Source organism: Macaca mulatta, chromosome 2 (genome assembly GCF_049350105.2).
Source record: "Macaca mulatta isolate MMU2019108-1 chromosome 2, T2T-MMU8v2.0, whole genome shotgun sequence".
Classification (NCBI taxonomy): Eukaryota; Metazoa; Chordata; class Mammalia; order Primates; family Cercopithecidae; genus Macaca; species Macaca mulatta.
Genome location: NC_133407.1, coordinates 33,176,313 through 33,189,221, shown reverse-complemented (window position 1 = coordinate 33,189,221; position 12,909 = coordinate 33,176,313). Strand labels below are relative to the sequence as shown.

The window sequence follows — 12,909 nt, the reverse complement described above, 5'->3', positions numbered from 1 at the left end:
CAGCTAATTTTATAATTTTTTTTTATTTCATATAGAGACAAGATCTCACTATGTTTCTCAGGCTGAAATTACAAATCTTTGTAAACTCTTCACAGAAAATCAGGTGTAGGAGGTTTTTCCCTTTCAAGTACCCTCAATTGAGATGCTGAATAGACATGGATATTCCAGACATATAAAACCACCACTACACTATCTTATTTTTCTTCAAATAGCATACGTACTTTTATTTCAAAATATTCACAAAGTTAAGAAAAAGTGCAGTACAAATAACTTTTTGCATTCAACCATTTGAGTGAGGACCTGATGCTCCATCACCCCCCAAATACTTTTTGTAGTTGCTATTTCCTACAAATAAGGACTGTCTCTCACATCGTAATAATGTAACCATCAAAAGTAGAAAACGCATTGATACATGTGTAATTATCATGATTTCTTTTTTTAAAAAATGGGATATAAATAGTAAGAGAAGGTACTGGGACTTATTTTCTTCTTTTTTGTCTATTTTCTAAATTTTCTATAATAAATTCTACTTTTTTAATGAAGCCGAAACCCAAGCTCATGCTGGGATTCCGCTGTCAAACACACTATCTCACTTAAATCCTAAGGCCAACCTCATGAGATAGGCAGGGCTGTTCCCTTGACCGCCAGCATTTCATGAACGAGGACGCAGGGACCCTGAGGATGCAGAGCCTCCTGAGTCGAAGTAGAAGGAACTGCTATCTGAAGGAGTCTCTCAGGCACCATTCCCTGCTGTACATAGCCAGAGAGGTTTGTAAATATAAAAAGGAAGGGGGTGGGGACAAGAACAGAGGAAGAAAACAGGAAGCCCCACTTGGCAGCAGCTGGAGGTGGACATCGCCCCCCTCACCATCAGGAAGGTGAGAGGAACATTCGCACACAAACAAGCTCATCCATCTGGCCTGAGCAGCCCGTCCTCCACAGAGATGAAATGTGACATCCATGCCCTGCCTCAGCCTTTGAACATCCTTCCAGTTCCTTCGCTATTGACCAACAAGGTCCCTTGGGGTTGAGGGGTAGGAGTTAGGTTAGGAATCTAACCTTTTCTACCCTGCTTCTTCCTGCCCACCTGCAAGAAGGAAGGAGATTACGGGGAGGGCTTGCAGGCATAAAGCCAGGCAGGACGCTCTCAACATTCATCTTCATCTTCGGCTCTGCCCATTAAGAGTGACTCACTCATCCCCAGGACCTGGGCATCATCTGATTCGACCAGATGACTCAGTGCCTTGCCCAAGGGACTCAGTAATTGTCCTATTGTCCTCACTGGCCAAGAGAAGGGATGAAGAGATGGAGAGGTGCCACCATCCACTGCTTCCCAACAGACTAGGAGCCTCCCAGCCAGCTCCCTCCTACCTCTTTTGCCATCAAAGAAGATTTGGGGTGCAGAAGAACAGGGAGTGGTGTGAAATCCGCTTCAGGATGTGTCACAGCCAGCTGGGGACCCACCTGCTAAATGAGATTTGAATGAACCCAACCCAGACAAGGCTGGATTTGCCAGTCATGCCACTCTCCATCTGCTTACCTAGCTACCGGGTGGGAAAGAGGCTGTAAGTAAAGGAGCAACGGAGAGGAAAAGCTCATGACTTCAAGGGAGGGCAGGGGAGGAACCTCTGGTCTGTTGGCGGCTCCCCAACATCATTCACTAGTTTGTTCATTTATTGATTTATACACTATTTGAGCACCTTCTGTATACTGGCATTGCAGACTTGGTAAGGAGCCAAACGAATGAAACTCTCTGCCCTTGTGGAGCTTCACTTACTGTAAACAAGTAAATTATAACAGGTCAGATGGGGAGAAGGCCCACAGGGAAAAAGGGAAGCAAGGCATGGGGGCTGGGGCTGGCAGGGATGGTGGGCTGGGAATTGCCATTTTAAATGTTAGCCTGAGAAGGCCTCATGGATAAAGGGACATTTGAGCAGAAACCTGAAGGAGATGAGGAATCACGCTATGAAAATACCAGGGTTAGGACACCACCAAACAGAGGAAAAGGCAAGTCCAAAGACCTGAGGCGGGAGCACGTTTCACATCAGCACAGCCAAGAGAGCGACCTGAATCAGAGGACCAGCCTCGAGAAACCCTGACACAAAGCCCCCTAGAGCCATCTCTGCCCCCACACCTGAACTCGGGGACCAGGCAAGGGAAACTTAAGGTAGGGAAGCCGCTTCCGCGACTCCAGCGGGATGTTTTAACAGAGCATCCTTCAATCATTCTGCAGCATGGGCACATGGCCTGCTTTTAATAGACTCGCGTGGGTTAAATGGCATCACAGAACCATAAATCCCCGTGTTAAAGACTTTCAGGAAAGGAGGTTTTCTGAATTCCTCGATATTTATCCAATGTTTAAATTAAATCCTTAGAAGCTTCTCCTCAAACCTAACCTGAACCCTCCATACTTCTGTTTCAGGTCAAGAATGATACAACCTCGGCCTACAGTGGGTAGGACACATCCTCAACTTGGGGGGCATCTCAAAGATTGATGCAACATGGACACTTTGGAGGGGGAATGCCTCCGGGTGCTGGAATCTGTGGGAATTGGAAAGTCCTTTTTAGAGAAGGGTTTCTTCTCCCGGAATGCTAGAAGCCTGGGCGGGGCCCAGCTGGAAGTGGAGAAAGGGAGTGGCTGCTGCTCAAGCCTTGTACAGACCAACGAGCCATCAGAACTTTGAAGTGTACAGTCCAGTGCACCAGGCCAGGGAAGGAAGGAGGGTTTCAGGCAGCCACTCTGTCTAGGAATAAAGGCAACATATCTGGCAAGGTCCAACCAGAAACTTCAGCTCAGGGTTCGGAGCACAAAACCCAAACACACATATAGGATCCTGGTAGAACTCCCAAAGCAACAAGGGGCTCCCTTGAAGAGAAATTGGAGAGATGCATGGAGATAGGGAAAAGAAGAGGAATGGTTAAGTCCTGGCCTCATTCTCTATGGGTCTATCTTAATATATTCCTAGATTTCTGGGACTTAATTTCCAAAGGGTCCATCCTACTGGTATCTCCCCTACAGTACACACATGCCGTGCACATACACGGTAGGTGCTCAGAAACTGCGTTGCTGTTGCTAGTTTTTTCTTTTTTTTTTTTTTTCTGAGACATACTTGTGCTCTGTTGCCCAGGCTGGAGTGCAGTGGCACAATCTCAGCTCACTGCAACCTCCACCTCCTAGGTTCAAGCGATTCTCATGCCTCTGCCTCCCAAGTAGCTGGGATTACAGGCGCCCACCACCACACCCGGTTAATTGTTGTATGTTTAGAAGAGAGGGGTTTCAACATGTTGGCCAGGCTGATCCCGAACTCCTGACCTCAAGTGATCTGCCCACCAAGTGATCAGTTTCCAAGAGTGCTGGGATTACGGACGTGAGCCACCATGCCCAGCCTCACTAAACATCTTCTTACAAGTGGACACTTTTGAAGGCAGCATCCTCTATCGTGTCAATAAACACACCACAGGGACAGCACTGGGTCATTCGCTAGTGAACTACAATTTGGACGAACTGCTTAGATCTTCTTGGGAAATCTGAACTCTCATCTCAAGAGGCATCACAGGGTTGGTGATTCACATTAGCTCTCTAATTGGGAAGTCCAAGCGGGCTGAGGAAGGTGAATACAGGCCCCCAGCCCAGGGCCTGCCACACGGCAGGTACCAGTAACTATTGGGGGCTCTTTACCTTCCCCGTTCACAGGGCGTAGCTATCAGGGGCTGCAGGTGACACAAGTGGCACATCACGTCACACAGCAGCCAAAGGAAGACCAACTCCTAAACCAGAACCCATTTCCACACAGCCCCCAGCAACCGCCTGATCACAGCTCCCCTCCGCCACTCCCTTTCCAGTCTGTTTCACCGCTTCTTATTTGGGCTCTCAGGACAAAGAACCAAAGTTTCAGCAGGACGATGGCCACGGAAGTCAGAATCCGCTGAGGAGTGTATAAGAACTCACCTAGCTAAACACTCCCAAGAGTGAGGCGAACACGAGGGAGGAAGCGCATCTTCCTACCGCTGCCTGACAGGTTGTCATTAGGAGCGGAGGAGGAACACGTTCTGGACATGTCCCCGTAAGCACACCCAGCCCCAGCTCAGGGAGCACCCACTTGCAGGGTCATCCAAATGCCAGCACTCACATCCTATTAATAGTGTCGAGCACTGAAATGAAGCGGACTGCGGTGGGGTGGGTCACTGCAGATAAGACATATAGGACTCAAGCTCCTAGCCTTCAGCCGGAGATACAGAGTCAAAGGCACCCTCAAAACTGAGGGGTAGGGAGGCTTGAGGGAGTGGAGACATCTATGGGGCTATCTTACCTGCCTCGCCACCCTCCGTGCCTCCCAGTAGGGCTTGGAGTCTTCCACAGCTTTGCCAATTTTCTTCACCAGTTCGTCCAGTTTCACCGTTGCTTCAACCAGAACAGAGCGGAACTTCTGACGAGCATCCTGCAGCCAGGGGAAACCGAGGAAACACAGTTCAGGCTTAAGAAGGGATCTGCAAACACCTACTGGACCTAGACAAAAACACCAACAAAGGACTTTACCCAACATACAGACCTCTAAAGTAGCACCTTTGTAAGACAGTGTCTAGAGCAGCACCGCCCAAAAGAGCTTCCTGCCACGGCGGAAACGTCCCGTGCTCTGCACTGTGCAGTGCGGCGGCCACCAACCACGTGTGGCTACCGAGCGCTTGGAACTGGCTGGTGTGACAGAGGAAAGGAGTTTTTAGTTTATTTAATTTTAATCAGGCCGGGCGTGTTAGCTCAAGCCTGTAATCCCAGCACTTTGGGAGGCCTAGGCAGGCGGATCACTTGAGGTCAGGAGTTGGATACCAGCCTGGCCAACATGGCAAAACCCCATCTCTACTAAAAATACAAAAATTAGCCAGGCGTGGTGTCAGGCACCTGCAGTCCCAACCACTCAGGAGGCTGGGGCACAAGCATCTCTTGAACCCAGGAGACAGAGCTTGTGGTGAGCAGAGATCATGCCCCTGCACTCCAGCCTGGGTGACAAAGCACAACTCTGTCTCAAAAAAAAACAAAGTTTAGTGAGCAACAACGCAAAGTTTCTGAGCACCTACTGTGTATGTGCACAGCATGTTGTGCACTGTGGGGAGATATCGGTAGGATGGACCCTTTAGAAATTAAGCCTGTCTCTGCTAAAAATACAAAAATTAGTCGGGCACGGTGGGGGGCACCTGTAATCTCAGCTACTCAGGAGGCTGAGGCAGGACAATCATTTGAATCAGGAGGCAGAGCTTGCAGTGAGCCGAGATCATGCCACCGCACTCCAGCCTGGGTGACAGAGTGAGACACTGTCTCAAAAAAAAAAAATAAATAATTCATTCACTATATTTAAAATTTTTTAATTAACATGGCTAACAACTACTATATTGGATAGCATGGTATAGATTAAAAAGCTTTGTCCAGGACCTCTGGACAGCATGTTGTCAAAGCTCAGGATTTTAATCAGAGACATGGATTCAACGCTGACTAAACATCTTTCTGGGGAAGAATGTCCAGCCGCCTCTGGCAGCTTCAGTCCAAATGATGCTGTCAATGTTAAACACTGAGTGCAAATTTATTTATTTATTTACCACATGCCAGACCTGGTCCTGGGCCTTAGGCGTGGCCCTGTCTCCAGGGCACTTATAGCCTGGTGGGTGAGGTAGGTACTACAGCCCATTCCAGAAAAGTCAGCGACAAGGTAGGAATGGTCCAGGCGCCATGGAATTCAGCAGGGAAGAATGGCACCAGACCATGTATCAGAGGGAGAGTCACAGGAAACTTCCAGAGGAGTACAAAAGTCCAAAGCATGAATAGGAATTCGGGGGAGGGAAAGAAAATACTGAGTCCCAAGCAGGCAGCAGAGCCTGTGTCCAGATAAGAGGGGAATGGGAACAGCATGGTGTTTGCAAGAAACCAAAGGAGGCCGGAGGTCTGGAATGTGGAGAATGGCAAGAGATAAGGGGTGGCCATCTATCCTGGCGACAGCAACTAGTAACTTGGACCTTGACAGGAGTTAGGAAGGCAAAGGAGGACTGTGTAAGGCTTAATCATGTTGTAAAAGTCAAGAAACCAGATCCAAGAGGTATGAGAGAAAAAAAAAAAAAAGTTAAATAAGTTAATCCCAGGTCTAGGAAGACCTATTAGGAGGGATCAGGTCAGTGACTCAAACCCCACATCCCCCCTACCTCTCCCTCAGTCATCTGCCTGACAAAGCCACACCTAGGGGAGGGAGGGACACATGCATAAGTTTTAAAAAAATGGGAAACGGAGGCCAGGCACGGTGGATCACGCCTGTAATCCCAGCACTTTGGGAGGCCAAGGCGGCTGGATCACCTGAGGTCAAGAGTTCGAGACCAGCCTGACCAACACTGAGAAACCCTGTCTCTACTAAAAATACAAAATTAGCTGGGCGTGGTGGCACATGCCTGAAATCCTCAGCCTCAGGAGACTGAGGCAGGAGAATCACTTGAACCTGGGAGGCAGAGGTTGCAGTGAGCCGAGATTGCTCCATTGCACTCCATCCTGGACAACAAGAGCTAAACTCTGTCTCAAAAAAAAAAAAGGAAAATGGCCAGGCACAGTGGCTCACACGTGTATTCCCAACACTTTGGGAGGCCCAGGTGGGAGGATCGCTTGAGCCCAGGAGTTCAAGACCAGGCTGGAGGATATAGTAAGACCCTGTCTCTATAAAACACAAAACTAGTGGCCAGGTGCGGTAGCTCACACCTGTAATCCCAGCACTTTGGGAGGCCGACACGGGCAGTTCACGAGGTCAGGAGATCGAGACCATCCTGGCTAACAAGGTGAAACCCCATCTCCACTAAAAATACAAAAAAATTAGCCGGGCGTGGTGGCCGACGCCTGTCGTTCCAGCTCCTTGGGAGGCTGAAGCAGGAGAATGGCATGAACCCAGGAGGCAGAGCTTGCAAGTGAGCCAAGATGGCGCCACTGCACTCCAGCCTGGGCAACAGAGTGAGACTCTATCTCAAAAAAAAAAAACACTAGCTGGGCATGGTGGCCTGTGCCTACGGCCAGGGCAGGAAGATCGCTTAAGCCCAGAAGGTTGAGGCCACAGTGAGCCGAAATCACACCACTGCATTCCAGCCTGGACGACAGACCCCGTCTCAAAAGAAAAGAAAAGAAAAGAAGAAAAGAAAAGAAAAAAAAGAAAAGAAAAGAAAAGAAAAGGAAAAGAAAGGAAAGGAAAAGAAAAGAAAAGAAAAGAAAAAAAAAGAAAAGGGGAAGTGGATACTCCAAAGGAACAACACATGATCATCAGCTATGGGGCTGGAGACTAAACACCCACCTGCTGGTAAAACACGTGTTCTATTGGCTAGAGGGGCCTGCCTCACAAGTAACTATTGGAAAAATGTTATTTTATTTTTTTTGAGACAGAGTCTCGCTCTGTTACCCAGGCTGGAATGCAGTGGCGTGATCTCGGCTCACTGTAACCTCTGCCTCCCGGGTACAAGCAATTCTTGTGCCTCAGCCTCCCAAGTAGCTGGAACTACAGGCGTGTGCCACCATGCCCAGCTCATTTTTTTTCCGTATTTTTAGTAGAGATGAGGTGTCACATGTTGTCCAGGCTGGTCTCAAACTCCTGGCCTCAAGTAATCTACCTGCCTGGGCCTCCCAAGGTGCTGGGATTGCAGGCGTAAGCCACTGCACCTAGCCAAAATTTACATGCAATTGCAGGGGTCTCATGGGGGTAGAGGAGGCTCTGATCAGTTCTAATGCATCCCGTCATCCCAAGCTGCGGGCTTGCTAGATGGGTTTGAACATGCCGCCGGCATTCCAAAATATGAGGGTAAAAGCTCTACCTCCCATGGGAGCGCCTCAGCTCCCGAGGCTGGATCCCACATCCAACACAGGCTTTGCCCCCTTTCCCCTGGTTCTGTGCCATCATCATCATCCTGATTTCTTCTGCCTTCTCCCTTATCAGACCAGGCTTAGGGTCATCCGCTGCGGCTTCTACAGGCAGAAAACAAGACTAGCCTTGTTCTCGGGGGAAGTGCCCAGGGAATAGAGAAGCCCCACAGAGCTTCTACAGGACTTGGTTTCCAGCAAGTGGGAAGCAGCATGCTGTCAAAGCCCAGGATTCTAATCAGAAACACAGATTCGATGCTGACTAAAGTTCCTTCTGCAAGGCCCTAAGCAGGGCCTTCTCTATGAACCATTTGTATTACCTATAAAATTGTTACTTTCCATCCCATAGGGAGGGCTCTTAGAAGGAATCAAGAATACAAATGTAAAACATTTAACAATTTCTGGGCACACAGTCAGTGCTCAATAAATGTATACAATTTTTCCTCCTGGTATAAAAAGAGACCCCAAGACCCTATTAAAAACTACCCAGGGAGTTTCCCGGAGACAAGGGCACGGCGGACATAATAACCTGTTATAATGTGCAGGCAGCCGCTTTGCAAGATGCACTCGCATGCATGACCGCATCCTCACGGTCACCTCCCTGGTGGTGGGCAGTGCCAGTGCTATCCACATTCACACCACTAAGAAAACTGAGGGCCAGATTGGTCAGCGTGTGGCCTGTGGCAGGTCACATCATCCCCTACGCCCACTCTGTTAAATGAGAACTGGGCCCCAAAGCAGTGGCCTATGGGCCAGTAAGCTTAGTGCATTTGCTGTGCAGTAAATGTCAGGGAAAATTCACATTAAAAAAAAAAAAGTGAATTCTCAAATTTTTAGTTTAAAGAAAGAAAAATAGCTAGGAGTAGAGCAGAAGGTGCCCCCTTAGGCAGGGGTTACCCTCCTCTCCAGTCCCTATCACCCTGGTGCCTGAATCACTCATTCAGGTTCCCCGCCCAGCGGCTAAAGACATCTGATCCGCCAAGAGCTCTTTAGGGCACTGGTGAATACAACCCACCAACACTGCCTTTGTGGAGAAAGAAGGATGGATACAGGGCACAGACTGACTGACTGCTATGTGGCAGGCACTACTGTCAGGGCTTTAACCCCACCAATTTGTGCAGTCGCTAACAATCCTAACAGGTAGGTGCCATTGTTGTTATCCGCATTTTACAAACGAGGAAATAGAGGCAAGGAGAAGAAAGGTAACTTGCCCAAGGTCACAGAGCTGGGAAATGACAGAGCAACAATTAAAGTCAAGCAGTGCTAAGACTACTTATACACACTGAGCAACAGACACACGGCTGAGAAGGCCACCCAACCCAAGTCAGACGTGAAGAAAGGGGATTCCAACAGACAGAGAAGGGGGTCATTCGACCCTCCAGCATGGACAGGCTGGCCTGGTAGGGGCTGGAGCCAGGAAGCCTCCTGGGCCATATAAAGGCATCTGAACTTCATCCCATGAGCAATGGGAGACCATGGCATGGTGGGGGGAAGGGGAGATTATTTCTTGTTTCTTTCTTTGCAGACGATTTTCTGGCGCTAGTTCATCACTGAAATCCTGTGTCCCTCTGCTATTCTCTATTTGCCATTTCTCTTCCTTTGGCCATCAATCGTATCTCAAAATTGAACCTTTTAACCTGGTTCTGTGTGGTGGCTTTTCTTCCCATAGGGTTACTTAAGTCTCAAGTAATTTATTTCCAATGCACCCTTTGTCAGAAATAATTAAAGAATGCATTCTACCACAAAAAGGAAACATAATCATAGTTTACTAGATGTCTCAACTGTGAATAGCACTTACCTAGCTGCAATAAGGTACTCAAATACTGACCACCATGGATTCTGTTGAGAAGACAGGAGATAGGAAAAGTACGAGACAGAGGGTGAAAAGAGACAAAACCTCATCTTCCACAGCAGGATGTCAACAGATAGTCACCCAAACGAAAAAAAATCAAGAAGTCGCCACACAGTACATACTACTTGGTCACAGAAGTAAATACCTCCATCAGCTAAAATATATTAAACTAATATAGTTAACTGTCTAGGGGAGGAAAAACAGGGGTAGGGTGGGCGAATGGGATCGTATAGGGCTTTTTGTTTGCTTTATTTTGTGTTTTTGTTTTTTGGGGGGTTTTGGGGTTTTCATTTTCACTTGCTCTTAGCCGAAAGACTGAGAAGCATTGGGGTTTTTGTTTTCTTAAGAGACAGAGTCCTGCTATGAGGCCCAGGCTGGAGTGTGATGGCTATTCACAGGCATGACCATATCACACTGTGGCTTCAAACTCCCAGGCTCAAGGGATCCTCCTGCCCCTCCCAAGTAGTTGGGACTACAGGTGTAGAACACCCTGCCTGGATTTTTGTTTCCAACTGTAAAATACCATAGATTTTTCTAAGCAAGGGCATGACCTGATCAAATTTAGGTTTTACAACATTGTTACCTGGGTGCAGAGTATGTTAAAAGACCCCTCGGGTGATTCTGATGGGCAGGTTCAGGGCCCGCCAGTCTGACTGATGCCCTTTTTGTGACTATCTGTGTTAAGTGTGTGACCATCAAAGGGTATTAAACTCAGAAGACTCGATTTGACATCAGCGTTTCCTTCTATAAATGAGGTTGTGCTGCCAGGAATGATGCATGACTGGCTGACATCCAACCACCAACAAGCCTATTCATCAAAGATGCATTGAAACTAAACACAAAGCCAGTTCCCGCCCCCGCCCCCCATCCCCATAAGAAAAAGCCCACCCAGCTGTTACCATTCCACTGAGGGTCACAGCTACTTGGGTAACAGTTCCCAAAAGTACTGAGGTATGAGAGGCCACAGACCAAAATCACAGCATTACAGCCCTAATATTCCTTGGTCCTCACCCCCACCTCTCAGTCCCTAGTGATGTGACAGGGCCTGGCCACAGTCATACTCCTAGCCACAGTGACTGTTCTGTGAGCAGGGGCAATAGACGTGACCCATCACAACCAATGAGACTTCATTTTGGGACCTTTCTGAAACTGTCAGAGGAACTTTCTTCCACTGAGATGTTTAAGAGGATGGAATGAAAGCCTACAGCAGACAGCAGCCATCTTGGCACCATGAGGGGAGAGCCTGACAAAGAAGAAAGAAGGGAAGGAGACCCCTAGGAGGTCCCAGTGGCACTTGGAGCCTCTGGACCCAGCAACGCCTTACAACCTACCCCTATACTCCTCTTCCCTGAGCCAAGACAGGCCCCCTTCCACTATCATTCTATTTTGTTCAAGCTAGCTAAAATTGTATTGCTGTCACTTGTAGTTGAATTAAGCTTTAAACATGCGATTGAAAGATACACCTTATGGAAGCCATATTAGCATAGCATAGGAAAGCAAGGGCCAACCAACCCACAGTCTTTTTTTTTTTTTTTTTTTTTTTTTGAGATGGAATCTGCTCTGTCGCCCAGACTGGAGTGCAGTGGCCAGATCTCAGCTCACTGCAAGCTCCGCCTCCCGGGTTCACGCCATTCTCCTGCCTCAGCCTCCCGAGTAGCTAGGACTACAGGCACCCGCCACCTTGCCGGGCTAGTTTTTTGTATTTTTTAGTAGAGACGGGGTTTCACCATGTTAGCCAGGATGGTCTCAATCTCCTGACCTCGTGATCCACCCGTCTCGGCCTCCCAAAGTGCTGGGATTACAGGCATGAGCCACTGCGCCCGGCCCCAACCCACATTCTGTAGCATGGCAAAGCACTGTAATTAAATACAGTTTGCTGGAGGGCTTCTGCCCCTGACAATAAAGCCATGTGTATAAGGAGCAGAGTCTGTAGAATTTAGTTCAACCTAGCTTTTATGAAGCATTTCTTTAGATACATCTTAAAGCTACCTTGCCACAATTGAACTTGGGCTTTTTGTCTTGTTTCTTAGTTAAAGAAAAGACTTGACCGTGATTCTTTGTCTCCTGCAATTACAAGCAAATGTGTTTTCCAAGATCAAAGTGGGGGTGGCTTCGGGAATGTCCAGAGAGAAGAGTAAGCTGACTGCTTTCCCTGCAGGAAATGAGCCATGGAGAGGAATAGCTCAAAAGTACAAGCTTATCTGAGAGAGCGAGCAGATCTTCCACCAGTCAAGAAAAAGAATCCATTTACCATCCCAGGGCTGTTTACCAGGGGAATTTTTAGATCAGCACTTGAAAGATTTCTCCAACAGTTTCCTCTGCTTGGAGGAGGCCTCAGCTCTTCAAATCTGAAAAGTGTGTTTCATCCATTAGGTGACTCAGACTGAAGGTAATTTATTCAAGCAAAGAATTGCTGGGGGTGGCAGAGTCTCCCTGTTTGACTGTGTCAGTGTGTCAGACACACAGCCCTGTGTCAGATAAGAGCTCAAGCTAGAGCACACCAGCCAGCACCAGTATACACTGGAAGCAGCATGCAGGTTGAACATGCAGCACACAGGATGAGTCCCTGTTTTCTGGCCAATCGCTCACCTGCTCACCTCAATTACCTTGCCTGGAAACTGAGAATCGTGGCTTTTCCTCTTCACAGGTGTCCCCAGAATTAAGCGAGATAAAGATGGGATGGTGGTGTTTAAAAAATAACTGTCCTACATGTTAGAGACAACACCACATACTTCAAAAGATCCTTACTAATGCCATTTACAAGTATACCACTTTCAGTTGGCAGAAAGAGGTTTCACAGGCATTATCTGAGACACACAACAACCCTGTAAAACAGCCTCAGCCAGAATTTCCATCCCGAGTTTACAGATAAGAAAACTAGAGGCCAGGTACGGTGGCTCACTCCTGTAATCCCAGCACTTTGGGAGGCTGCAGGCACATCACCTAAGGTCAGGAGTTCGAGACCAGCCTGGCCAACATGGCAAAACCCCATCTCTACTAAAAACACAAAAATTAGTCGGGCATGGTGGGTGCCTGTAATCCCAGCTACTTGGGAGGCTGAGGCAGGAGAATTGCTTGAACCCAGGAGGTGGAGTTTGCAGTGAGCTGAGATCACGCCACTGCACTCCAGCCTGGTGACAGGCACTCTGTCTCAAAAAAAGAAAAACAAAAGAAAACTGGAGCCCTGGAG

General features: G+C 48.1%; 1 protein-coding gene across 1 annotated transcript in view; it reads right to left on the bottom strand.

Annotated features, from left to right (window-relative positions):
* SH3BP5 (SH3 domain binding protein 5) overlaps positions 1-12,909 on the bottom strand; it is a 76,801-nt gene that overhangs the window by 42,628 nt on the left and 21,264 nt on the right. Inside the window, exon 3 of the mRNA XM_015132213.3 lies at positions 4,311-4,439. Coding sequence (XP_014987699.2) covers positions 4,311-4,439 — 129 coding nt within the window. The remainder of the gene's footprint in view (positions 1-4,310; positions 4,440-12,909) is intronic.